Raw genomic sequence first — 27,972 nt, 5'->3', positions numbered from 1 at the left:
AGCCTACTTTGAAGCTGGCGGGTTGGGCCACACTCCAATGAACCCACACAGTCCGACCGACCGACCGAGGGAGCGAAGGAAGCCTGGCGCGGGCATACGGCTTAAATCTCCGGAAAAGCGAGCGGTCAAACAACAGAAAGTGTCGAGAGGAGAAGTTTTGATGTCGGTGTAGCCGCGCTGCTTCTCGGCTTCACCTCCCCAGCTCGTGGAAACCAATGTGGGATAGTGATTGGAGTTGACAAGCCCGCTCCACTACTGTATCTACCCCCTCCTCCTCCTCCTCCTCCTCCTCGCCTCCTCCTCTCCCGCTCCACACAACCAGGAAATCGTCGAGGTGTGCTTCTTTATCCCGCTTGTGGCGACCCCGTTTGCGGGTGTAGATTCGTGTCTTTTTCTCCTTTTTTTTTTAAATTTTTTTTTTTTTTTTAATTAATTTCACTAGTTTGATTTTCATAGCCGGGCTCCGCCTCTGAAGTCAGCCCAACTTGCCTACGAGGAGAGGAGCTCCACTCCGGCCGAACAATGAGGTGGGTAAAGCGGCTCAAATCCCTTCATCTTCATTGTTTCCAGGCTACATTTTGGGTTTCGGCTACTAGTTTCACACAGGCGACTGTTATTTTCTAAGCCTCTCCGGGCTCTGCCCTGTCGGTTAATCTTCCCGGTTCTTGTTTGTAACACACTAAATTGTGTTTTCCATTCAGAAATAAGTGGAGCTTCTGTCTGTTGTGGTTTAGTTTCAGATCCGGGGACACGCGTGATACTGTGTAGCAGGGTTGTGTGACCTTTGTTAACTTGTGTTTGTGCGTGGTCTTCATGAAAACCCAGTCCTACCTGCTCAAGTGCGGTTGTCTTCAAGAAATGTTTACAAGTTGGGGTAGTTGAGCAGGTCAGATGACAACAACATAGCCTACTTTTGTGTGTGGGTTTCAAACGCTCCTTGCAGACTGCATTGCTAAGATTTTCTGGCTGTATCAGCGTGCATAGATCTAAATTAAACCACTATCAAGCAATAAATACGTCATAGCTGAACAACTTCATTCATAACTGAGGTCAGACGTCAGGTTTGGTTTATAGAGCGTAAAAAGGGATTTAGTGTCTTGCTCAAAGGCACTTCGGCATTGGCGGATTCTTGCCTTTTTTTTTAATGGGACTCCTTCAGTTGCCCTGCTGCCCTAAATGCAAGAGCTGTTTATATCATGTCATGCATTCCTCAGACACATTAAACCTAACCCCGGTCAGCTCTGTTCCCTCCCCTCTGGGAGTGCAGAGGTTTGCACCAGCAACAAAACTACCATGTGGAAAGCTCATGTCCACGAATTCCATGTCCTGTCGCAGCCTGTGCAGTTGGCAATTACATGCCTTGAAAGCCACCACACCTGGCTGATGTTTCTCCGGGCTGACACCCCCACCCCACCCCAGTCTTTCACAGTCAAACAGAATTGGTCAGCACAAGGAACAGCTCTTTTTTTTTTTCATATGAAAGCTTGATAGGTGCGTTTAATTGTGGACTGTTGGGGTGCTGCGGAGCCGGGTGGTGCAGGTCTGATAACCTGAGGGACTAGTTCCTTATCTCACATACTGCGCTGCCCTTTCTGTAACAATATATCTCGGCTCAGGCGCAAGGGTTGGTCCGGGCTTTGTATTTGTTTTGCACATATTTCTGCCTGCTAACTTTGATTACAGCAGGAACAGCAGGCACTTGAGCCGTCTGAAATCCTGTCACAGTAATACATTAAACATGCCCATCTAACGAGGCCATTAATTAAGTTAATGCAATAATCAGCAAAGATTAATGCGTTCGCATACTTTACGTTGTCTGCAGTATAGTGTGAAGTTCAGCTAGCTAAGCAGTGGAAGCTATGGATTTAGTTAAAGAAATGCCATCTGTTTTTCTCTTTTCGATACACCTGTAAGCATTGTTTAAGAGTTATTGTCTCGCGCACAAACACATCATGACAACACACTGCCCTGTTACTATGGTGCATGATAAAATATTTACCTGTCATAACAATAAGATAAGCAACCCGTTTTATTGTTGAATTGCTCAGCTGCAATTTAAAGAAATACTTCCCTGACCATAAACTAAGGCACCAAATAGACTGCATCAAAACTACTGATGAAGAGCACGTACACGTGTACACACACACACACACACTTAAGTTAACTTAAGCGTAGAGCATTTGAGTCAATATTCAGATTTCATCCTACATCTCAAAGTGGCATCTCCTTGCAGCTGAAAAATGACATGTGGCTTAATGATTGTTGTGGTTATTCTTAGGCTACATCCTCACTTGTATGTTGTAATTTTAAAATGGCGTTTTAAAACAAAAACAACCTCTGTACGCGCGATGGTTTTAGCACCATTCTCAGATCAAATCTCTGTCCATGTTAACACGCCGGAAAAACACAAATCGCATGACTATTCACGCACACCTATCAGATTCTGTGACCTGTGCTGATATTCTTACGCAAACCAGCGTAATAATAACAATACTCAGTTTTTCGCGCCTCCAGACTTAAACTCGATCCCAAAGTAAAACGGGGTCAGCAGCGTTTTTAATATCTCAGGTCTATGGTTAAAAAAAAACTCCGTAGTTGTGTGGACACTATGTGTAATCATAGCAAAGTTTACTTGCTTTAAAATGAAAACATATTGATGTGGATGTAGCCTAAATGGATGCTGCTTTGACTGGCCCTCCATTGTGTCTGAAACCGTTCATGTCACCTTGTATAATAGGTAATGGCTGGTATGCAGCTCCGCTCACGTTCATTGTCATTTGTCCCTGTGGAATGAAAACGTTGACACAGATGTGCAGTCAGTTGGTCAAAAGTTCAACAATTGACCCAGACGAGAAAACAGTTCAGTAAAGCCCAACTTGAAGCTGCCTTTGCATTTCCAGTCTGTAGAAAAATTCTGCTGTTCCACTCTTGCAGCATTTCCTCCTCCGACCACCTTCACTGGTACATTTGTTGCTGTGATGCTTCAAAATGAAAATGTCTGTTTTGGTGTAATTTAGAAAACCTGCAGACACCCTGTGAAGGTTCTCGGTCATCCCGATCAATCGAAGTGTTCTTTGAAGGCAGATGGATTGTTTGAAGTTCTTGAAGCTATTTCCCCTCTTGTCCAACAGGCGTCTTCATGTCCCACTGACAGGTGTGAACTGTCGTTAACACAGCGAGAGTCACTCGAGGTGTTGGCTGTTTTTTTCTTTTCTTTTCATATTCTCCTCGTTACAGTAATCAATAACACCGACGGTGTTCAAATCATTGTGGCAGCATCTCAGGCTGTCTTCTTCTGGGGTTATGTGGCACAGGAAGTGCATCCATCTGCACCGTGATTCACTGTTATTGTCAGTGAGGTGACTCACTGGCTGGGTCTCTGACTAAAAGACCTGTCGTATCTGACACCAGCAGCATGGCTGCCTCAGGCTCAGGAATTACCACGCGCCATGACATCATACACTCACACAAGACAGACAGGTGTAATTTGTATGCTTAGCACGCTGTTTAAAGCGCGTCCTCAGCTCACTGCAGAAGCTCTACATGTGTAGAAGTGGTGCCGACGTGGGCACCGCCTCATGAGCTTATTATTGATCAGTCTTAAAAGCAGGGAAATGGCCTCCTCCTCAGTCTCCTCTGTGTCTCGACTCCAGCGGTTTCTCGGCTTTGGCAGTAACTCGACTGGAATGAAGCTCGAACACTGAACTTTGCAGTTTTTCTGTCATGTCATCTTCCTCCATTAAAATGATCAACTTCTTCACCCTTTATCCCGACAGGGCCAGTAGCTGTTATTTAAGGCATTTAGCAACATAATTGAATGTCATGTCCATGTAAGGGTATAAAGATTGAAACTCATCGGGGGTGCGACAGCAGTACGTTCTTGCCACAATGTTGTGTAATATTCGTGTGTGTTAGGATGCTGATTTTTCATGTCCACACTTGTTCTCCTAATTCCCTTGCACAGTCAAATTTTTCTCTTGAAGTCTGGTATCAGTGGCAGAGGAAAGAGCATGTGAGCAGTCTTTGCTACTCAAATAGAAATACAAATATTTGTATAGATTAAGATGCATTCAGTTTAAACTTAAATATTTTTTTGGTAAAGCATTGTAAACCAACATTGCTCTGAGCAAAAAGAGTTCTGATTTGCCATCCAACTGTACCTGAATACATTGAATAGATTCTTCATATCCAAAAAAGTATCACGCTCCATAGTGTGAACATTACATTACATTTAGCTGGCGCTTTTATCCAAAGCGACAAAACCCAGAACAACAGGAATCAAGAAAATACAATTGCTTCAAGAAAGCCAAACTACAAAGTGCTATCAGTAAGTGCCATTTTAAGTGCTACTAAAGTTCTACTGTTCAAGGTAAACTCATAATACATAAGCGGCCTTTTTAAAATGAGTTTTTCAGCCAAGGACTTCCTAACATCCACACAAACCCCTGCGCCCCAGAAGCAATAACAATTTGAGGTAATTGGGGTGTGCTTGTGGGAATTCGTATCTATAATGGATTAAGAATAATGGCTTTATTTCATGCATCATAAAGCGTTGCATGTTGATACACACTTCAAAAGGCTCCTCAGTGCGTCGCTGTATAGTCGGTGTGACAGTGTGTCTAAATGATCACAAAGCGCACATGCTTCATCTCTCCAAACTCTCCATTATGAAAGTGGCCCTGCCTTGTGTTTGTCTCCCACAACACCCAATCACTGCCGCCCTCTACTCCTCTGAAACAATTTACCCCTCTTGGTCCTCCCACCTCCCATACTCATAAATAGGCCATTATGCCGGCCTGCCTCTTGGATGAGATGCTTTGCCACAGGAGTTGCTCAACATACAAAATACTCTATTGTCTCGTTGGTGGCAAATCCAGTTGGCTTGGTGGTGGCTGATGTTTTTTTGTCTTTAATTGTGCCCTGAGGCGGTGGTGTTCTCTCAATAGGGTATTTAGTCTTTTATGATCCTCTTTTTTTTTTTTTTTTTTTTGAACACTTAACCTTTGCACTAATTAGTTTGTTGGTCATTTCTTCCCCATATTAAATAGTTGTTCATTGAGCTCAGTGTTTTGAAACTGATGCTGAAACTGTTGTCCCGGAAAATTTAAAGTGTTGTGGGTAGAAGTAATACTTCATCATCTCGTTGCCATTCAGTCCAAATCCCATTGATCAGTGATTCAGGTCCTAATGGTAACACTGCTGCTGCTGCTTAAGATGGAGAACAGGAAGTAAACATCTTTGGAGAAAGATCATTTTCCAAATAAACATTAACATGGCCTGATGCATCGGAAACCTCTGCTGTTGGTCGATCTCAAAACAGCGTTGTGTGTGTTTTGAGCTTCAGTTGGAAATTGCCGTTGTTTTTGACTTCATTCACTCTGCCTGGCGCTGTGTTTATGTTTGTTGACTTCTGGCTGGGATTGAGGAGATTTTATGTCGTTTTGTTTTAACCAATCTAGAGTTCCAATGTTAATTAATCAATGAGTCCATTGCCAGAAAACGAATAGGCAATATTTCTGTAATTTATTCAAAATATGTGTGAAGAATTGTTGCTTTGTTTTCTCATATAATTATAGCTAACTGAATATCTTTACATCTCAGACTGTTGGCTGAATAAATGTCATGATGAAGGTTGTAGTCGTGGTTACCAGGGCAAGTTATCTTAACATTTTAAATTTAAGAAAGACTATATCTGTTTGCTTACTCGCAACAATCCGTGCAGCTGCACTGATCTAATCCACAGCTGTTGGTATTAAGTAAAGTAGCTAGCTGAAACGCGATGATACCACTATTCGTATCTGTCTACAAAGCTCTGCTTGAATGATTATTTTCCCAACCAGTGCGAAAACCAGGCTGCATTATGCACAAAGCAAAGTGAGGATGCATTTTAAGACTGTGAAGAGGTTTTTTTTCTGCCTTCCAGTGCAGTCCTCCTCCTCCTCCTCTTGTGCAGTTTTTCGAGATACATGACGGGTCTCTTTATTTCTAACAACTTTCTGTGGATTCTGGCTGTCTCGGTTGTTTCTGTCTCGTCATGTAATCCCAGACTGACTTAATCCTCTTGTCACTTAAGATATTATTTATGACCCCTCTTGCTGTATATTTTGGGTTGATGTCAGTCTTCTCATGCCACAGATTCAATTTGGGACCGATTAGACGTCTTCCTGATGGTATTGTGTGACAGACAATACTCTGAACATCTACAGAACTCAAAACTTTTATAAAGTACAGTGTGTGTGTGTGTGTGTGTGTGTGTGTGTGTGTGTGTGTGTGTGTGTGTGTGTGTGTGTGTGTGTGTGTGTGTGTGTGTGTGTGTGTGTGTGTGTGTGAGAATCACAATGGATTTGAGATGTGTGTCTGAAAGCAGGACAAGAATATTAGAATTTCTGTATTTTTAGCTCGTTTGATTTCTCCTCTGGGGAAGATCTGGCCATGGTCAGTGTGAAATCCAACACAACAAACTGCTCTACAGTGGCCCAGTGAAGTTAAAGAAACATCTCCACACCCTGTGGTCTTCTCTGCAGGAGCCAAACAGGGTGACTTCATCCAAGCTGATGGAGCGCCTGGGTCTAACATTGTAGTGAAACCAAAGATTGTCGTGGTCAGACGCGCGGTAGTGATATACTGTATGGTCAGCACTGCTAATGGTTATAAATATATAGTAGGTTCATCTGGGGTCGACTGCTTAATGGAGCATAATGGATACTAGTTAGTATAAAAAACAGCTTTATGGTGTCAGCCATTTTAAACATTTCTATCACTCAGGTCCACGAATCTGAGGATTTAGTCATGGAAGATGATGATGTATGCTGCTCTGTTAGTTAGACCCCTACCTGCTTTAGTCTGTTGTTTGGCAGCTTCCTCACATTATCAATAGGCACCGCTTGTACTCTGGATAGTAAGCAGCTATGACATTAGTCTCTGGAGAGTTTGACCCGATATTGACTACAGGGTTATAAATAAACAGAAAAAGGACATACTTACAACAAGCTTTGTGTGTTTACTACTTCTGTTGAGGACTGAGCCATTTTCTGCATGGTTGGCATTTTTGTGCTTGAACAGTGATGCGCATAATCTTGTTTACTGAAACGGTTTGTGTTTTTTGTTGCGTTTGCCATCCTGGATGCTACATGAGGCTCACAGTTTTTCCCTTTCTGACCAATCTCCTGAGTCGTAGAGGCAGTCTGGTCTATTTGAGTGGTAAAAGTTGAGTTCAGCAACTAAATTCGCAGATCGAGTGAGTTGTTTAAAAAGACGCCTGTTTGTTAAGGAGTCATCTGTTAAAATAGTTAATGCCCATTTGTGCAGTCATGGGTGAATATTGGCCTGAATGTTAATTGTGCATTTATGTTGTTTGGTCATAGTTTCAGTCATTAACAGAATAATCCCCACTATGTATAGTGGTCAGGTCATATCTGAGCTCAGTTTTTAAGTAAATGGCATCTGGTGTTGTTGAGGACAAAAGAAGACAAATGTGAGAGGATATTAGTGAATTCTGCAGGTCTGCAGGGGCTGCCTTTGTTTTCATGTTTCATAATGTTAGTGGGGGAAAAAAATAAAACTGTGTGGAAGGGGTGTGATTAGCCAAGAGTTGGCTGGTATAAGTGGCAGCTTTATCCAAGTAGCCACCATCAGCAAAGTAGACTAATTTAAGGTGAAAGTCCATGCACTCCTGCCTCAAATGCCAGTGAGGAGCAGGAAGTATGAAGTTGAGACAATGGGTGTACAAGTGATGGCAGCTAAGAGGAGAGTTTTGTCTTCAGTGCATAACACTTCTTGGAAAAGGAGCCCTGCCCCCTTCTTGTCCTGAGTCAAGGAGGATGTGCTCCAACCTGTAAAAGGAATTGAGCTCAGTGAGGAGGACAGAGGTGAGACGGTTCCAAATATGGGCATTGAGTGTGCCAGCCCCCCCACCCTCCTCCCAACCCCCTCTCCCACGCACACACATGTGAACACACACACACACACACACACACACACACACACACACACACACACACACACACACACACACACACACACACACACACACACACACACACACACACACACACACACACACAGCCAGCCAGCCAGCCTCAGAAGCAGGAAGGAACAACAAAGTGAATGCTTTTGGCCAAACGTCTATTCAACACTTCCACAATGCTCTATACACATGCCAGGCAAGGATGAGTCAGCGCTCAAGGAATGCAGAGGAGTTTCAGCTGAAGATGTCCAACTCCATTCAGACGAAGATATCAAGAGGAAGAGTTTAAGAATAGCTGAGATAGCCTGGATGCCTGTTTCTGTGGGGCTGATTCATGGAGGCAGAAAGCAGTAGCCTGCAGCCAGTGTGCGTCTGTGTGCATTTAGCAGCATGCTAGGGCATGTGTGAGATGAAACAGGCATAAAGAAAAGGATGAAGACAGAGGGAGTGAAGTCAGAGGAGCCATGAGAGGCAAACTTTTCTTGTCCTGGCATTAATCCTTGAAGTTTTACCATTTTTTTAAAAAACTTTTTTGATGAATTTAGCAGGATGATGCAGGGAAATGACATGTCTTTTTTTTGGATTATTTGTTGTTGTTGTTTTTTAAAGAAGATTGTAGCTGACTCCATCCTTTAAAGAGTTTTTGCTAAGTTATGTTTCTCCCTAAGTTTGTTCTGCGTAACGATCCCTTATTTATAATGTTGGATATTTTCAACAAAAAAAATCTTCCTGTTAAGATCAGAGGAGGGTCCTTCAGAAACATTTGCTTTAGTGTTAAAAAAAAAAATGTCTGCAGTCTCTTTGTGTTCCTCATCCTTTAAGTAAGTGGAGGAAAATAAGATGCATCAAAGGGAAGTTTACCGAGACTCTGGATGTCGAGCTACATATTAACATTTACAGAGCAGCTGTATCTCACAACAGAAACTGTACTTTGCAGTTTGAAAGCTGATCTTACACCTCATGGAGAGACACTGAGCAGTTTTCACAGGATGCATGTAGTTCTTAGGGGTTGGTTTCAGAGTCATGTGCCGAATGTCACTGACCGCCACATACACATACAGGGTGACATGAGGACGGTATACAGTCAGATGACCAGGCCCAGGGTCGGCACGCTATTGTGTGTCCCCTCGTCTGATTCAGCATCAGAGGTCAAGTCCTTTACCACCACCAGGACCTCACTTCAGTGTGTGATACTGATTAACAAGCTTTTTTTAATCTACTTTTTTTTTCTAATGATTGACATTTTCCTGTGATTTTTGGTTAAAATTGCAGATCAAGGATTCTGCAAACCTGTAATATTGAAATGGTGCCTAAAAAGATTATTTTAATGGGAAATCCGATCATTTGCAATTTTAGAAATTACTGAAAAGCACATTGCCACACACAGTTCAAGTTTCAGATTAATGTACACAGAGCAGCATTCACCTACTGGCACATGCTGGGTTTTCTTATGTTGCCCCAGTTATTGCTTCCCTTTCTCACTTCTGTTTGCAGCTGTGTCCATCTAGAACGTGACTTTCCCAGCTTTGTCAGGCGTCAGAGTTTAAAGCGCTGCGGTGGAAAGAGAAAGTTTCACTTTTCACTCATGAATGAGCTCTCAATAAATTCACTACATACTACTACCAGCTTACCGTACTTTTGAGCCCCACGGTTCATTCTCTCGATGATAATGTATTTTTCTGGAAAATAAATTCTGTTGATCAGAACATTTAAAAATAGGAATTCATGTGTAGCCAATACCTGAAAAACATACAGAAAACATTGTCCGTCTGCACAGGCATTTATATTGATGGCATTTTACAGAATATAAATATTGATCATGTGTGACCATCGTTTGTGAAATATGATCTCTCTTTTTTTTTTAATCAGGTCACAAACAGGGAGGAAGTGGTTTGGTTACACACTGACATTATAAAGTGACTTATTGTCTGTCTGGTCTCAATGTGACGTTTTATTGTAGGCAGAGAAGAAAATAAGTAATGAATCACTGTGTACTCATGCACTGAAGTGAACCACAGCCAACTGAGGTTCACTTGTTTGAATGAGACACCTGTTTGTCTTCTTATGTTTCATATTTTGCTGTGAGTGTTAAAGAGGCATAAAGCTGAATGGCTGTTCTTGTTGGCCTGTCTGTATTGTTGGTCTCTGGTCAAGTGTTGTGCATGAGGTACTCCCACTCTCTGTCTGCCAGAGAAAGACATTTTTCCCTGAGGGCAAGAATAACTCAAAAAGCCTGAACATCATTTAAAAAATGATAGTTGGCTATAGTTGTGAGGGGAAAAGGCTTTTCATATAGTGGTATTATGAACTCCTGAAGGACAAAGAAACCTGATGAATTAGGAGGGACTCTGATCCAGGTAGGATGCGGACATAGTGTCTAGACAGGGCTATTTGGCTTCAGTCTGTCTGGTCTCAGCCCGTGGACTGATGACTGTACTTTATGTATGTCGTTTTGTTTAATAAGACATTATCTTGATGCACAGGATGAACCCACCTGATATGAAGCATGTAATTAATCCGTGCAGTTATTCTTCACGTGTAAGTCAGGTCTACTTATCCCCGCACCATATATACTGCAGTATTATGCAAGAGATATCTCTGCATGGATGCCACCAAGAGGCATCGCTGTGCAGGTTTTATACATGTTATAATAGTTTGATTTGGAGAGAAAGAATGACAGAGGAATGTGGTGAGAGGGTCAGGTGAGGAGGAGGAGGAGGAGGAAGAGGAGGAGGTGGGAAGAGACGGAGCCGCTGGGCCTGACTGTACATGCCAGCACATTTGCAGAAAAGCTCTTAGAGCACAACCATATACAGACATTTCCAAGAGAGCATGTGCTCCAGCCGTGCACTGCGATTTCCTGTTAACCCCTCACTGACCAACAGGACCAAACCAAAGAGAGAATGAGGAACTGTAATAATGACAAGTGAAGCCAGCTGTGGTGGCTCAGCTTCAGTAAATGACAATTTGCATATCATCCTGGTGGTCATGTCCCTTGCGCTTTTGAAACGGTTGCTCCAACTCTGGAAAGCTCTTCCCCTCAATGTACATTTGGCAGTTTCAGTTGACGCTTTCAAAAGACGTTTTAAGACTCGTCTTTTTCAGATTGGCCTTCATCTCACCTCTTGATATGTAGTGCTTTTATTTCAGTGGTCTGTTGTTGTGTACTATGATTGTAGGTTGCTTTTAATATTGTTGTATTCTGCTGTTATTTCTGTTGTGAAGCACTTTGTGACTTCGTCTGTGAAAGGTACTATATTAAATATACTTGCTTACTACTTACTTGATTAAGTCTCTTGAGGTATTTTAAAGGTTGGTGGCACAAATCCTTCCTGCAGCAGCCAGTCAGTCACCCATCTGTGCTTAAGAGAAAACCCCTTAAGTCAGCTGGTCACTTGGTCAGCTTCAGTGTCTGCACTAGTGGTGGTCTTTGTCCAAGGAAGGACGGGAATAGATTGTTTATGACAGCGCCTGTCGTGGTTTATTCCAGTACTGAAACACAGTCCAGTCAAACTCAGTCGCAAGACGCCTGCAGCCTCTTATACCCACTGGGCCGGGTCAGCAGACACGCGTGTTGGCAGGCTGACAGGTGGGAGGGTGTGTGTGCAAGTCCATCTCTATATGCGCGTGTGCCACACACGTTTTTAATGTCTCAGTGTCCGTACTTCCATCAATAATGCAGCTGCTCACTCTCAGTCTCACTCCTGAGCCCTAGCTTTCTCTGCCATTAAATATGCATCCCTCTCCCAGTCCTATGTCCTATGTCTCCGTCCCCTCCCAGTTCCCATAAGCCCTCACTGCCCCGCACCTCAACAACATGCTCAATGCAGATGAGGTCAGGGAGCATTGCAGTGCTGTGTCTGATGTAGGATCTATCCAGCCATAAGTGGCTTTAACTTGAAGTGATTGATGGGCGGGCCACTGCTTATTGAAGGATTTCAGGCCAAAGTGAAGATTGGTTTAAGTTTGCCTGTTCGTCCTTGTAAAACCCTTTTCTTAATACGGTGTTGTTAAAATGGTAATGTAACTTAGTTCTTGATGGGCAAATATCCAAAAGCAAATATTCAAAGTAGTGCATTAACAAGCCAGGAATGTGTGAATTTGCAGAAACTTTGTCAAACTGACCATAAGGATTTTTATTACAGTGAGAAAAACATTCATGCAGATATCATAGAATTGTAATGAACTAATATTGGCCAACTTATCGGCCATGACAATATATCTGTATTTAGCGTAGACTGATTCATGTCTTAATGGTAAAGTCTCCATACAATGTCAGAATGAGTATGTTAGGATGAATAAATGTCCGAGTATTGTCTAAACTCAGATCTCGTCTTATGACGAGCCTCGCGACTGGTAGGATTTAAAAGTATTTGTAATGAAATGTCAAGAAAAATTTGTGAAATTTTCACATTAAAAATTGAGACATATAAATTATTGGACCCCATGCTAAAAGAGAAACTTATTGTTGCCAGATTTCCCCCCCCCCTAACTATAGAAAACATACTATAAACTATAAAGTGCAGGATGTGTAGAAATCTCAACAAGGCAACAGGTTTCCAAAAAGCAGAGACGAGAAAGTCCCGACCAGGATTCACTGTGGGCACTATTATACAAGATGTGTGCCAAATAACACAATCACAGGAAGGCGTTTTGAAGTTTCTAAATTACACTTTTTTTTAATAATTGAAATTTAACCCAAAACAATCTGCTGCGTTAGCAAATCAAACCACCCCCATCTGTTACACAGATGGATTCCAGTTAAAGTTGCTGGCTATTTTTTTTATACCAGAAATACTCCCGTTTATGGGGATATTTGTCACCTTAAACATTTTGGTCGTTCCTGGTGGGAGAGCAGCCAGCATCCCAAACACTTTATCCATCATGAAATCCTAATTCTTTGCTCAGTGCGCTCTCTTTTCTTCCATTTAGCTGTAAGCAGAAAAGTAATTTCCAGTTCATACAAGCTAAATTTAAATGTTATCAGCATGTAGGAAAATATAGGACATGTGTAAGTGTGTGTCCATGCATCGATTGTTCAGGCTGGAGCAGTCCTTATTAGGCAGTGCTGGCAGCAGGAAGTGGGTTGTGGCTTTAGTGCTGTGTCACAGGAAGTAGCAGATTGTATCACGGGTGGGACAGATGGAGGGAGAGGTGGAAGAGATGGATTAGGGGAGAGCATGAGGGGACAAGTAAGGAGAGGAGGGGGAGGATTGGTAAAAAAACAAAAACAAAGCTGACAGTCAGCCACCTTTTGTGCCTCTGCGTTCTTGGCCCGCCTCCTAACTCCTCTACTTACTATCAACGGCGTATTTATTGGGCATTGGTTTGGTTTCTCCTGTCTAGAGACTGGCGATAGGGCCCTAAAATACTTTTGCAATACCTCCAGGTTATTTCTGCGATAAAGATATTGTTCATGACATAACACAAAAATAATTTGATTATTAGCTTCAAGGACACACAACTGCATCAAAAGAAGCGCTAAAGTTTTATGTCAGCATAAATATAACAGTTTATCTTCAAATATTCAGTAAAAACTAAATGATCTCTGTTATCTAGAAAGATTCAGATTCTGTATTAAATTATTTCAGCCATGCTTGTTTTTACTGTTATTCATGTACCACATACGTTATCCAGTTATGTTTTATTACAGTTCAACATCATTATGTCAGCAAGCCAGAAGATTGCCATTATCATGATATGATTTTTTTTTTTTATGGCATTGAAAATGATGTCGATATTGTTGTGAATGATATAAGACACCCTCACTTCTGTCTTATTTTGATTTCCTGCACATATGTTTGAACACCATATTTGATATTATAGAAACGTGGTGAGTGCTATAATAAATCCTAAACGAATGATTATATGTAAAGGTCTACCTGGCAAACCAGTATGCAGTATACATTTTAAAAGTTGTATAGACAGATAGATGAATGGATGCAAACTATGTGTTTACTGCTATTTATGGTAATGTTTCTTTGTTCTCATCCCATTTGTATGTACTGAAAACTTCCTAAATATTTCATGTCGGAGTATTTGTACTGGCAGCTTTTGCTGTGGTTTAACAATATGGTAATTCTGTCCACAAGGCTATTTATCTTTGAGTCTCTGCCTGTAATGCAAATGCACACAATGGTTCTCAGTAATACCTGAATGATGCTGTGTGTTCTGCCTGGGTCGACCTATAAATACATGTTTTGTCACTGATCTCAGAGCACATGTTTTCTTGCAAAGTGTGGAGGTGGAGGTTGATGTGGAGCAGGAGGAGGATTCCAGTACCTCGTCTGTTTGGCGGAGCTCGGCACAACTTCCTGTCTTTGTCGGTCTCCATTGTTGTCTCACCTCTCATCTTGTTTGGGATCAAACTAATCTCTGTTTCTCTAAACAGAAATCAACACTTTACTGCATTTTCCTTTCTTTTTTTTTTCCCCCCACAAGCACTCCATCTCCTTCTCTAGTCCGCCCTGCATTTACTTTACTCCATGCACAGACACTTGCCCGACACTATCTGAAGCTCAAACACATTACTAGTCAGGTGCTGCCTAATATAATGTGTGTTAGATTCCTAGCATGCATAGACATTGTGGGTCAGTCAAAATGAGGCCAGGCGAGTCTGGAAGGACTGGCTCTCATCTCTGACAAAGTTTTGTTTATAACGGAGTGTTTTTCTTTCATTTGTCCATGCGGTGTCTCCCGTTCCACCTCACCTCCCTCTGGGTTTCCTTCTTCAATTCCAGCTGCAGTCCCCACTGAATGCTACATTAAAGATTTTGGGCAATTTGATCATAAAACAAAAACAGGTTTCACATTATAATAATCAGCCTTTAATCTGATTTGGTAATTTAGTACATAAATTGGTTTACTTAAGGTCTATTTTATGTAAGAAAGTGTTTGATTACCAAAACTGACGTTCAAGTACATCACCCGTCACTGAGTCTTTGCTGTTGGCCTCTAACTGTGGTAGTCGGTACCATATAAATTCCAACATTCTCTACAGAATTTATGGTCTCTTTTGGTGCTTTTGGTACCATAGAGCTGTGACTCCCAAACTGCTGCTGGTGGTAGTCGAGGCTCATTGCTGAAAAAGCCTAACAATCGGAATACAACTGGCTTTAGTCCAAAAAAGTGTGACTTCCATTTCATATATTTACAGTAAACAGTTATTACATACACAGATCCCTTTTCAATGATGTAAGAATTAGTTCATCTAAATGTTTTACAAATAAAATTTGCCTGTGCTCATTGACATTGTGTCTGATTGTTGGTATCCGCAGTGGGAAGTGGTACTGGGTAAATTTGTTTTGGTACATAGTGGTACGTGGTCTGAAAAATCTAAAAGCTCCTGTCATAGAGAAACAAGTGTGTCAGATTTTTTTTTTGTATTGACTTATCGTTTCTCGTCACACTCCTACATGTAGCCATGAAGATCTATTTTCACTGTAGACCTTCATTACTCTCATCAGAAAAAGAAAACACAGTTTGTTGGCTGAGGTTGCAGTTACTACTAGCAACTACTGTGGTTTAATCTTTGCAAAAGCTTCTTCCTCGTCTCCACAAGGCTTGATGTAGGAGACGTGTTGTGTGGGCTTTTGGAGGCGCAAATGAAAGAGAACTATAACTTGATGCTTGGTTACCACATTAAATCATCAAATTAAATCAAAAATGTTCTAAGGGCTCAATTAATATTGTCTTTTTTGTTTTTTTTCCCTTTGTCTTCCAGTGAGTCGAGTATTTGCCAGGCTCGGGCCACTGTGATGATCTATGACGATGGCAATAAGAAGTGGCTCCCGGCAGGCGCTGGACCCCAAGCCTTCAGCAGAGTCCAGATCTATCACAACCCCACCACCAATGCCTTCAGGATAGTGGGACGCAAGATGCAGACAGACCAGCAGGTACATCTGCCAGCTTTGGGCAGACACACTTTGTGTGTGTGTGTGACTGTGTGTGACTGCGTGTGTGACTGTTCCTCAGGAAGTGTGAGTCGTGTGTGTGTAGTTCATTTGTAATGTGGCCTGTGGGCGGCTGTGGTGCCTAAGGGTGTCTGAGTAAGCAAGTGAGACATTCTATCTTTGCAAGTGCCCATTCATTCACGTGGAGATTGAGACTGATTTTATTGCTTTGCCCTGTCTATGCTGATGTAACAAACATTTCTTTTTGAGGGATTAATGAAGTATCTATCTATGGAGAATACCTACTGAATATACAGTGAGGGGTTTATTGGAGAAACTGTGTACTAGCAAGACACTTGGTGCAAAACAACTGACACTGGTGGTCCAATAAACTGGTGACCTACTGAACCATTACACCGATTCACTGTTTTTACAATTTCTGCAGAAGCAAGAGCACATCACATGAATGAGATAGGGTGCATTTGATTTGTAGTCCCGCCCATGCAAGAATTTGTTGTTGCTTAGTTGTTTAAGAGAAAGCGAGCAATCAAAACATACATTTAATTAAGGAGCTTTATGTCATGACAGTGGACAGCTTGCTTTTCTTTTCTTTTACTGTTTGCCATTTTAAACTTTGGAGCATTTTGTAGCTATTAAGCCAAACCCTTTTCATACATTTACTATGTGCAGGTAAATGTACTAATTTACCTCACTTGAAAAATAGGCCCAGAATACTGTATTTTGAATGTAAACCTGTGTTTTAATTTCGTTCACTCTAAAAGCACATTCAAATATTGTTAAATGATGTTGGCTACAACTCTAAAGACAGCTTTGAATCTTGCATGCATACACCACAGGATGGGGGTTGTGCTTTTATTTATTGCTTCACCCATAATGTCGACTGGCAAGGGATACACATTACCACTTTCTTGTGCAACATGTAGTGTTAATTTTGGGTGTGACGTTGGCAAAGTGAGGATGAAAATTGTCCTTCAACCGTGAGAAGCCATATGAATGTTAAAAAAAGGAGAACAAAGATGTTTCCTTATCGCTATCACCAGATTATGACTCCCCAGCAGATAAAGGTGGGCAGATTTCAAGCTGAAAAAGCTGGATGAACTGAGTTTGGGTGGGTCTGTTCTCGACTGCACGCCTCAGTGTCTCACTCTTTCTTTAAACATTCAGCACTCTGAAATGTTCCCCAGAGACAGGTCTTAAAGTGGATGATGTTTCCTGTGAGATAGTTAGCCTGTTCAACCATTTCCTGTGACAGTTTAGGAAGAAGCCTGATAGCCAATGAGGGATCTCTATATTTGTGTCTGATGGAGACGTACAGCTTGGTTTAGGCTGCCGGGTGATGAGAGCAGCAGGGAGCAGAAGAGAATATAGGGTGGCTGTCTTTTCTCTCTGCTTCCATGTTCTCCCCTTTTCCTGCCTGTTCTCTCTCTGACTGTCTGCATATTGAGTCCCGCTTTGTTGTTAGTGTCACTCTTGTGTTTTCAATTTGCTTTATGCATTCTGATGTGATGGAATGATTTAAACAGCCCTGAAAACTCAAGTGGAACCGTGCTATGAAGGTTTTCCTGCAGGCATTGTAAACTTTCTTCAATTTTTACTTACGAGACATCAAGGCTCCCTCTTTCATCCTGATTCTTCACGGGTTTTCTGGTTACATTCATTCACTCATGTCTTGCCTTTTGACAAGATTGTAAAGAGCTTTGGAAAATACCACTGACTGCAGCGGCGGCTGAACTTGCTACCATCTTTGTTCAGTGCATGTTGCCCCCTGTGATAGTCACCCTGACGGGGTCTCCTCTCGTCGCCTCTGCTCTGTGGAATCCAGAAGCTGTTAAACAAATAGTGAACTGGTGTGTCAGCACATTCAAGCAACCCACTCAAACCCAGAACATTTTTTTGTTCCTGTTTCATAGGCTTCACGCCACCTGCTGGTTGGAATATAAACCAGGATAATCCAACACAAATAAAACCGACACCATAATTTATTCTCGAGAGCAGATGTGGATTTGTGGGGTTCTTTAATCGTTTTTCCAATTTTCTAGTGGAAGAGAAAGCTCCTAGAAGATTCCCTTTTTTTTTTTCCTTGAACTTTTTCCTCTATTTATTTTAAACTGACCGTTTTGGATTTGGTTTAATATTTGTTCTTAACTTTCTCCATTTTGTTAACAAATCACTATAAATAGTTGTAATCAAAGGAATCCTTGTTGAATTAATCATCCGTTCTCTTCCTTCCTCAGGTGGTTATAAACTGTCCAATCGTAAGAGGTCTCAAGTATAACCAGGCTACACCTAATTTCCACCAGTGGCGGGATGCTCGACAGGTGTGGGGACTCAACTTTGGCAGCAAGGAGGATGCTACTCTATTTGCCAATGGCATGTCTCACGCTCTGGAGGTCCTCAACTCCATTGCAGATGCAGGTAAATTATTTCTCACTCGACTCCATATTACATCAGCATCTGTAGCGACTTCATGGATTTTGCTGTTTGCTTACCACTGATTGGGAGTTTCTCCGTACAAATGTGATAGACTTTCAGGAATCAACTGACATTCGCTCATTTTCAAAATTATATGCAGAGAAGAACAACATTGTGAGCAAATTCCTCAGTTTTGTGGCAAATCACAGCCAGGACATTACGAATAAAACACTCCTGAGTTTACGTTTGGTTTTTAGTTTGTTGTCAATAGACTTATCCAGAAAACAGCACTGTGTCTGGTTAATATTAGCACAAGTTGTAAGAGAAGTTGCCAGATTTGGCACACTCCCATTTTGTGCCCTCATTAGGCAAACAGATTAAATATATCCTGACTAACATTTAGTTTTTGCTGATTAATTTCTCTCAGCATTAAGACATGATGACTTACTTAAGAGAGATTTCCTGGAAAGTGCATGCAATTCAAGAGAAAAACATGACTCATCAAGCCTTTTAACACAAAGACAGACAAATTAGTGGTCTGAACAAATAAGAAAACATGATGCATTAGCACCGGTCATCCTGTTGTTTCTCTGAAAACTGCTTTGTTTTGTCTTGTGTCTTTTAAAAAGTGCTGTGCTGGGTCTGGGGTTGGTTTTGCACAGTATTATACAAGATTTGTAACCTTTGGTTTTCCATTAACCAAGCAGCTTTAGGCAGTGTGAATTTGTTCTCTCAGATCATACGGTGTCCAATAACAAATGTTTTCTAGGAAAATATTAAGCCCGACTCATTTCCCTCTTCAGAAGTAATGATTCTCCCACATGTGACCGGTTGATGTCCTGTTATACTGTTATATCCATGTCTCCCTCCAGTGTTTTCTGCAGAAAATAACAGTCTTGTTCATTGAACAAAAATGTGATTAGAGCTGTTGTGCTTGTTATACCGTCACAGCTGGCATAGTATAATTCTGAGTTAATGTTTTATGCTTATTTTCGGAGTCTTTGTTTACACCATCTGACCTCGTGGATAACATCTGATCCTTTGCATATCTTGTGGTGCTGAAACAGGAACGAATTAGAAAATATAACACTGTTCTGTAAAAGCTTGATTGGTGTACACCACCTGGTTTAGTCCCTCTGTCACATCATGGCTGTCTACACGGTCCACAGACTTTGTACACTCAGCAGCGTGGGTAGAAAAGGTGTGGATGTCTATAAATACAGGTCAAAGAGCAACTGTTGAGGAACAATTGCACCTATTCACAGCACCATCTAATACTATGTCCCTAAAATATTTTTTGTTAAGTGTGTTTTCTGTCTTGTGTTTTGGCAGGTTATGCAACCCTTCCCCGCCCAGTGTCAAATGGACCTCCTCCAGAAGAGCTTGAACAACAGCGGAGGTACCTTCAGACTTCCTCTCAATGCAATCTACCTTTATTGAACTTTGATAATTGTTATAAACCACTGGCCACACTTAACTGGTGCAGCCCTTGTGTGTCCTCGGCATTAATCAGCAAAAGACGTTTCCAGCTAATAATTCCAAAAACATTGAGATTTATTTGGGGTTTGCGGACAAAATTTAGCACGTTTTTTTTTTTTTTTCAACAAACTGTTTGACCACTTAAGTGAGTGTACTGAACTGTTGGGCCCTGTGAAGGTGTTCCCAACAGAAGCAAACTATCCCCAGGGTTTAGTTGCATAACAATCAATACAAGTCAGGCTGTCTTGGCTTTGCAGGAGTCCAGTTGGCACAGGTTTACACACATGCATATGTAGAGGATTGGATGGCATTAGCCTGATACTGCTAAACCCTCAGTCAGCCCCTATAGGTTAAAGGTTAAAAAGACAGCACGGTGGACGCCTCTCGCATCAACGTAACCTTCTCTTCATCCATCCTTATCCTTATGCTCCTTCAGCCAGACCTGTTGTGGTGACTCCCTGGACGTCTGCATAGACAAGGCATTAACTTTGTAATCTCATTTAGATTAAAGGTGATATACTGCACAGTCGGGGAGGCTTTGTGATTGGCCATAGGGTCTGTGAAGTTACTGCTTCGGCTTAGGGAGCTTTTAAAATCCATCATGGATGCAGACGTTTGTAGATGTTATTTGTATTAATGCTTTTAGGTCCGTTAACATTCACAGTATTTACCAATATCAAATGGTTGTGGAATAAAAGCAAAGTAGCAGACGTGAACGGGATCTCCACTCACCCTTTCCTGGGCACACTGCCTAAGCTTTAAATCACAGCGACTCTGACTTTGTGTGTGTGATTATCTGCATGTATGTGGACCTGTGCATTTATGAGTGGATGTGTACATTTGAACGTGCAGTGTTGTGTATACAGCTGTTGTGAGCGGCAGATGTGTTGGGGGAGAGGGGAGGGAGCCGTACCGAACGGAGGCAGCTCGAATTAGGCCGCTTTGTCCAGCTGTGGACTTTGCAGTGGTAGGCTAATCAGAAGTGGCGGAAATCCGTCTCTTGTCCTTTATCCAAATTTGGTATATTGAATAGCATTCCTGAATGCCAAACACTATAATTAGATGGAGTTGTTATAAAACAGTGGTTCGTGCATAAATAATCCAATAATCTATAGCCCATTAAGGTGGGTATGGCTGAAAGCTGGCATTGCTTATTATGCCTCTTAAGCTCAGCTTCACTTTATGGTTAGCTAGTACTAGTAATAACTCTCATCTTAAATGATATGTCCTCTTAATCCACTAATTCATTTGGATTAAACAGATGTGTTTGTTTGTATACAGGTTGGAGCAGCAGAGGATGGAACAGCAGGAACGCGAGCGACAGGAGAGAGAAAGACAGGAGCGGGAGTGGCAGGAAAGAGAGCGACTGGAGAGAGAAAGACAAGCCACTGCAGGTCAGGAAGCACCTGGGCGGCTCAACATAACTGCACAGTCTTAGTAGTTTCCTCATAGGTCATTATTTTTTTCAGGTAATTGTGCCGCACCAGTTTGAAGCTTGTCAGACTTGTGCGATCTACACCTAGTGATTCAAAGTGCTGTGATGTAAATTAAGAAGAAGAAAAAAAAATAAATAATAATAAAAAAATATATATATATATATATATATATATAAATATAGTGTTGTGATGTAAATTAAGAAAGTGATCAATATCAGCTACACTGAGCTATATTTAGCCCTATATTTTTTAATATACACACACAGACACTTCACCAGCAACAACCAAAAACATGCTTTGATAATAAAAACAATTTTAAACTTTATTTCAAAATGTTGTCTTAGCCTGTGTCCTCTGTGTTATTTCCTGACATTAGACGTGGGTCAGAACAGCAGTTAAAAGATTATAGTTTGGTCCAGCAGAATTTAGACACAGACTGTCGTAGAGCTCTGAGGTTCTACAGTGGCCGTTAGGGACGGCCCGAGCCGATCTCAAAGATCAGTTACTGGCGGTCGATCAAGGCATTTTTAAGTGATCAGTATCAGTTATACTGAGCTATATTTAGCCCTGATCCTTTGTGTTACGTCTGGCATAAACAGAGAGCACAATTTGTTGCAGGATGCGAATGTTCAATCCGGTAACTGTAACAAAGTTTAATTGTGATTATTATTTGTCGTGACTGAATGTTAAGGCCAGCTCACACCAAAAATTGGATTTGCTACGAGACGAGATGTTTTCAAGCGTCGCAGGGAAAAACTTGACTCCAGCTGATGGTGTCACCTGCAACTGAGCTTGTCAAGTCGCCACTGGGCAGTTTTAGACTCTGAAGCACGATAGTGTTTTTTCTGCTTATTAGAGGAGACGGCAACTCCTCTAAATAACAGAACTGCTCTGGAAAAAGATGGACAAATTGACAGAAGAGGGGGGAGCTCTTGTCTTAAGTTCACAGCATAAATTTACATCAGCCCACTGGGTACTCTGTTAAATAACCCAAATTCTCAATCACTATCCTCATTCATGTTTTAAGATGCTACAAATAGTTCCAGCTACGAAGAAGCCTGAAAAGCCGGTCGTTAACACAAAAACGTAAATGTAAAAAGCATAGAGTCATTACAAAGAGTAGTTTACTGTGGAGGTGTCTGAACTCTGTTATTTTGTTTGAAAAACAACATTAAAATCAGTGCTACACAGTAAAATTGTCATTATAATTGTTGTTTTTTATTACTTTGTTAAAAAATATGAATACAAATATAAAAGCATTAAGGAACAGCTTGAATGTAGGCAATTTTTACTTATTTCTTTAAAGACCTATTCATATGTGAAGCATATACTTTGGATTGACTTGAATAATTTTATGAAGTTGAAGTATGCACTTTACAAGTATTGGATCGTGACTCTATCGGCAGATACTCAATATTAAACGACTTTAATCAGGAGCATTAAAACTTGATGGTGACATCCCCAGTGGACATCTGTGGACATGATCTAGGACTACGGTTTTGGATTTCACCTCCTTTTTCCCACGATGGTCAACTTCTGTCTTACCTGCATCAATCAGTCATTACTGTGCATCTTACTTGTCCTATCTAAATGTTTTTTTTATTGGCTGATGATGTTCCCTTTCTCTCTTTAGTCCATATTCCTCCAGCTCCACCGTTGGCCCCTGGAGGCCCCGTTCCTCCACCGGCTCCCCCTCCACCCCCTGGCCCTCCTCCAGCTGCTGCTGGCATCCCTCCTCCAGCTGCAGTCATCCCTCCACCTCCGGGACCACCTCCCTCAGGACCACCTCCTTCAGGACCTCCACCAGCACCGCCCCTGCCCGCTCCTGGAGGAGGAGGTGATGGCATTGGCGGTATGGGAGGAGGAGGTGGGGGCCTGGCAGCTGCCATAGCAGCAGCTAAACTCCGCAAAGTATCCAAGGTGAGTGGGAATCAAGTTTTAAAAGTTACTACAACTTCACGGCTGCTCTTGAAAGCGAGATTAACATAATGGACAATTGCTGAGTCCATTAGGTGCTTTGCTAATGATACAGATCTCCTGCTGTATTGATCCAGTCCGAGTTGTTCAGACTTACAGAGCAATGATACCGTCTGTGTTTTTGGTATTTGCTGCCCTCAGCAGGAGGAAGGAGGCCCTGCAGCTCCAGCAGGCAGAGCTGACCCCAGCCGCAGCAGCATCTCCTCTATTGGTGGAGGTGGTGGAGGTGGTGGTGGAGGGGGAGGGGGGGGAGGTTTGATGGGTGAGATGAGTGCCATCTTGGCACGAAGGTGGGTGACATAAAAAGTTTGAAGTTCCATAAAATATTCCATGCCCATACAATTTTAATATTAAGTAGTTTTGATCTTCATTAATGGCCTTTTGATTAATAATTCTGTTTAAAATTATTTATACATTGTGTTCGACTAACAAATTTGCTGACTCCACTGAACTCCATATGGTATAACTAAAAGAGATTTTTTTTTTTTTTTTTTTTTTTTTTTACATCAGGAGAAAAGCTACAGACACTGGAGAGAAGCCACCTGCGAAAACACAAGACAATGTAAGGCTCTACTTTTGTCACATTGTTTTTAAGTAACACCAAATAAATAAAGTGTTTATATATGTGACCAAACAATATAGATGATGGATAGCTTAAAAAATAGAAATAGGTTGAGGATGACTCACTCTTAACAGAAATCTCTGGTCTTTTCGAAACAGGATGATTCAGAGCCTCAAGGTCAAAATGGTGAGAACTCAACAATTTTATTGGTAGCATGCCACCTACATTCTTTCTGATATTAAACTTCTCTAATATACAGAGTGAAAATCAACAACTCGTATTTTTCTTCGTTCTCCTTCTCAGACACCCTGAGAAGACCTTGGGAGAAATCCTCCATGACCAGGTAATCCTCCATGCAGTTATTTCCATGCTGCCGCCATCAGTGAATCGGTAACCTGTCCAGGTGTCTTTTATGTTTTAACTCGCCTGACAAATAGTTCTCCATCACTGCATGTGCATTTTTGTGACCATGTGTACATCTGTGTTTGCCTGTGGACCAGTGTGCTTCTTGTGTGTCGTCCATTTTCATTCTAAGCGGCGAGTGTGTGTGTCTCACTAACAGGAATAACTCCATCCCCAAGAGCATGGACACCACTTCCACATTGTCCCAAGGTTCCAGGTATACATGCTGTCCCATTCACTCGTGACTTTAGCTCCCCTCCCTTTTCCTCTTTCCCCCCTCAGGCTGGTGCAGCTTCACTGCACCCTGTGTACTGGGGTAGCATATTTTACAGTTGATAGCACCATCTAATGGATCAGAGAATAGCATGTACCCAAGGGACGTGTAGATGCTCCACCTGAGCATGTTAATCTCTGATAACAGAATAACAGGATGGAGGCCTGGCGGTGTGATTGAAGCTCATTTTTATGTCAGTTTTCTGGGCCGTGGCTGGTGCTGCCCTCTTGTGGTAAACTACACCACTCTGACACTCCACAGCTGTCTTTTCTGGATTATTTTATCTAGTGTAGTTGAGGCATGTGATTGCAGCTGCAGTGGGAAAAAAATTGTGGATTAAGTCCAACCAGTACACACTGGGTAATGTGCACGAGCTAGATTTATTTAAATGTATATCAGTGCTATCAATGTATGAATTATTGGAATCTTCAAGGTTGATATTGGCTCAGAAAGGTAAGTTGATGAGCTCAGATATATTGACCCTCATTGCATCTCGGTGTACATCTCTGCATTGTCCATTCAGTTTCTTCATCTGTCTTGCCCTACAGGGATGAGCTTGATTCATAGTCGCCCTGTCAATGCTTTTTTTCAAACATGGACATAAGATATTTCTGTTTGTCTGTTTCTTTTCTTCTTACAGGGCAAAGAGTGCAAGTAACAATAATGATGCAGGTGGAATGGATGACTCGGATTTAGAGAAAATGAAACAGGTGAATTCTCCATCAGCTTACTCTTATCAGTTCTGAAAGAAAAGAGCTTGAATCCGGTTGACCGTGACAACATCCACTGTAGCAACTGGGTTTCAGTCAACTTTTTTCTGCGAACAGATTTTTTTGAATGTCATTTAGATGATGAACACATCAATCTGGACTGATGTAGTGTCTTCTGTCACAAAACAGTGAAAATAAATTAGTCATTCTTCCAAAATAAGGTTTGTCATATAATTAGTTATGCTACTTTTGGCAGTAACTAGTAATGTAACTAATAATTTTTTCAAATTAAAAAATATAATTATAATTACTGAAATTTAAGAGGGCTTATTACTTTTGTTTCGCATGAAAATAGTACTGGACAACTTCAGTCTATAGGAGACAAATGCAGCCTAAACCCCATAAACTCCAGCCCACCCAGGGAGGAGAGTTGGGTACCCAGAGGTGCGTGGAGGGTGACCAGGGTGAAGCTGCCACACCGCGCTGAGTTTAAAGTTATACGTGAATGGCCCGGGTCAGGTGTCACTCGACGGGGACCACACACACCCCAATGTCAAGGGAGGGAGAGGGTGGGGGCTGCACCTCTGCTCCACGCTGCCAAAAGTTGACTGGGCGAGACCCTCTGCAATCTGGAGACAGAAGAGAGAGCGCAGCTCACTCGTCCAGGAAGGAAGGCAGACTGGCAGGCAACAAAATTACGTTGCATTGCAAGAGAAAAGGTTACTTTAGTGAGTCACAAATTACGTTTATATGTAATACTTGGTAGTGTCACTGTTTTTCGAGAGGGTATTTGTAACTAACATTTTACACACTTTCAGTAACTTTCACAACACCGGTCAGAGGAGAGAAACCTGATTACCGACCTGCTGCATGTATCAGTAGATTTACAACCCAGTCATTACAGTCAATGTAAACACATCCTCTGATCATCCAAATAACCTGGTTTCTCTGAACTCTATCACCATGACTGAGAGTTTGTTCATTTTTCTGCAGGAGATCTTGGAGGAAGTGCGGAAAGAGCTACAAAAAGTTAAAGAGGAAATTATTGGAGGTGAGATTACCTTCATCTAACTGTTAATCTTGCTTCAGTATAAAGTATTTCAGGTACTAACTGCGTGTTTTTCGTCTCTCCTTCCACAGCCTTTATTCAGGAGCTTCAGAAGAAAAGCACATAGTTCTGCTGAGTGTCAGGTGTAACGGAGGGATGTGATAGATGGAGGTGGTTGAGGCCCGGTGAGACCTCTCCTCCACTGCGCCCTCTCATGTAGCCCAGGGATTTCTCTTTTTCTCCTACACATTTTCTCTTTTCTCTTATCTCTCTTACACAAACACATGTGAGCATACTTGCTTATTTGTACAACATGCATATTCACTTCATGTAAATGGTAACCCAGGGAACCTTCTCGCGTCGCCATCCGGCACTTTTGACGATCACTCACCAGTGTTGCGGCGGTGATCCCCGCTGTACCATCTCTCTCCCCTGCTCAGTCATCCCGTCCCCCCGTGTCCTCCATGTGTTCTGTTCATCTGAACCATTTCAGAGTGCATTGCTGCCGCCACAGTTGCTCTTCCGATTTGTCATCATCACCCTCTTTGCTGCAGAAGTCCTGCTACTTGTGTCCTCTCCCTTCTACTATCAGACGCACCATTTACTGATAGAGCAGTCTTCAGTATTCAGGGACAGTGTATTAGTCATATTTTAACTGTAATATCAAGATGCTGGCATGCTGGGATCATTTTCTCTCGTTCTCAGTTGGCAAAAAGCAGGTTATTCTCTCTAATGGTAGTTGGAGGTTGAAAAACAACTTGAATCGAGGAAGGAGCAGAGAACCCATCTCCTTCACTACCGCTGTGTATCTCTTGTCAAGTGGACTTTGAGCTCCCGGCAATGACTAAGAACTGAAACGGCACAACCCAAACCTCCACTGCTGCAACATAGAGATGTTCGAGGAAGAGGAGACAAGCAAAGGGAATCTGATGGACAACCCCTGAGTGCTGTGAAAGAGGAGTGTGTTGTAGTTTTATGATGTGCGAGAAATTTATTCTCTTTGCATTGCACTTGTTCCAGAGGAAGTGTGTCTGTGTGCCACACTGCCTTGATAGACAATTCCCTCTCACTCAAAATGAGATATTATTTGTTGGCCAGTGCAGCGGTCCGACTGTACACTGCGCTACCGCTAGTTGTTTTCTTCCATTCTAGCTGTTTTCTAATTCTTGAAACATGAAAAATGGCCATGATGAGGTCAAATAATTTGGCCATGACCAACTGCCTTGAGAATAAATATATAAATATATATATATCTATATATAAGGAAAATATATATATTTGTTTTGAGGGAAAATGTTAGCAAAAATGAAATGGTGTTTCTATTTTAATTGAAATGACTGGTGAATGGGGATTTCATTTTCTTTTCTTTTTTTTTTCAATGATTGTTTTCTTATGAAATGTTATTTTGGGTTTACTGTTTCTTTTTTCTAATAGAGTCTAGGCTTTTTACACTGAAATATAAAGAAAACAGCTTAGAGACACTGGATTAGAAATGCCTTTATAGTCGAATACAGCTGCTTCTTGAAATGCACTGCTTTGTCTCGGGTCATCTTTTGTGTCATTTTGTAAGATTTATTTGAATTTAGACTCACACAGGTTTAATAACAGCGAGGTGGACTTCACAAACCTCCTTGCACTGAGAGCCAAAGTCATTTGTGCATAAAACAGTTCGAGTTAGATCCTGTTTTAGAAATGAGAGATTTTCCACATTTGATGCGTAATTTAATTTAATTTAATTTAATTTACAGAGATGTGCAGACAGACCATCGAGTTCGTGTGCTTTTCTGAACTGT

The 27,972-nt window shown here is 41.7% G+C and overlaps 1 protein-coding gene across 3 annotated transcripts; it reads left to right on the top strand.

Moving 5' to 3' along the window:
* The first annotated feature begins 33 nt into the window (after positions 1-33).
* vaspb (vasodilator stimulated phosphoprotein b) lies at positions 34-27,710 on the top strand. Of its 3 annotated transcripts, none has more exons than XM_069711407.1 (15): positions 34-334; positions 457-527; positions 15,690-15,861; positions 18,114-18,294; positions 19,624-19,690; positions 21,052-21,164; positions 22,840-23,126; positions 23,325-23,473; positions 23,694-23,745; positions 23,904-23,931; positions 24,049-24,088; positions 24,308-24,364; positions 25,062-25,131; positions 26,125-26,182; positions 26,272-27,710. In XM_069711407.1, exons 2-15 carry the CDS (start codon positions 523-525, stop codon positions 26,304-26,306), a joined length of 1,314 nt encoding a protein of 437 aa, XP_069567508.1. In that variant the 5' UTR covers positions 34-334; positions 457-522; the 3' UTR covers positions 26,307-27,710. The 3 variants fall into 3 exon arrangements, with proteins under 3 accessions (XP_069567508.1, XP_069567426.1, XP_069567344.1); XM_069711325.1 differs by having other exon boundaries at positions 443-527; XM_069711243.1 differs by having other exon boundaries at positions 34-527.
* Positions 27,711-27,972: the final 262 nt, after the last annotated feature.

Source organism: Brachyistius frenatus, unplaced genomic scaffold (genome assembly GCF_029030835.1).
Source record: "Brachyistius frenatus isolate BFR_SWC_R1_liver_20210118 unplaced genomic scaffold, ASM2903083v1 Contig_1, whole genome shotgun sequence".
Classification (NCBI taxonomy): Eukaryota; Metazoa; Chordata; class Actinopteri; family Embiotocidae; genus Brachyistius; species Brachyistius frenatus.
The sequence above is the reverse complement of the archived record's forward strand: the minus strand, read 5'-3'. Positions and strand labels throughout refer to the sequence as shown.

Coding starts and splice junctions, on each gene's coding strand:
- vaspb (XM_069711407.1), top strand. Junction 18,295..19,623: donor CAACTCCATTGCAGATGCAG/GTAAATTATTTC, acceptor GTGTTTTGGCAG/GTTATGCAACCCTTCCCCGC. Junction 25,132..26,124: donor ATTTAGAGAAAATGAAACAG/GTGAATTCTCCA, acceptor ATTTTTCTGCAG/GAGATCTTGGAGGAAGTGCG.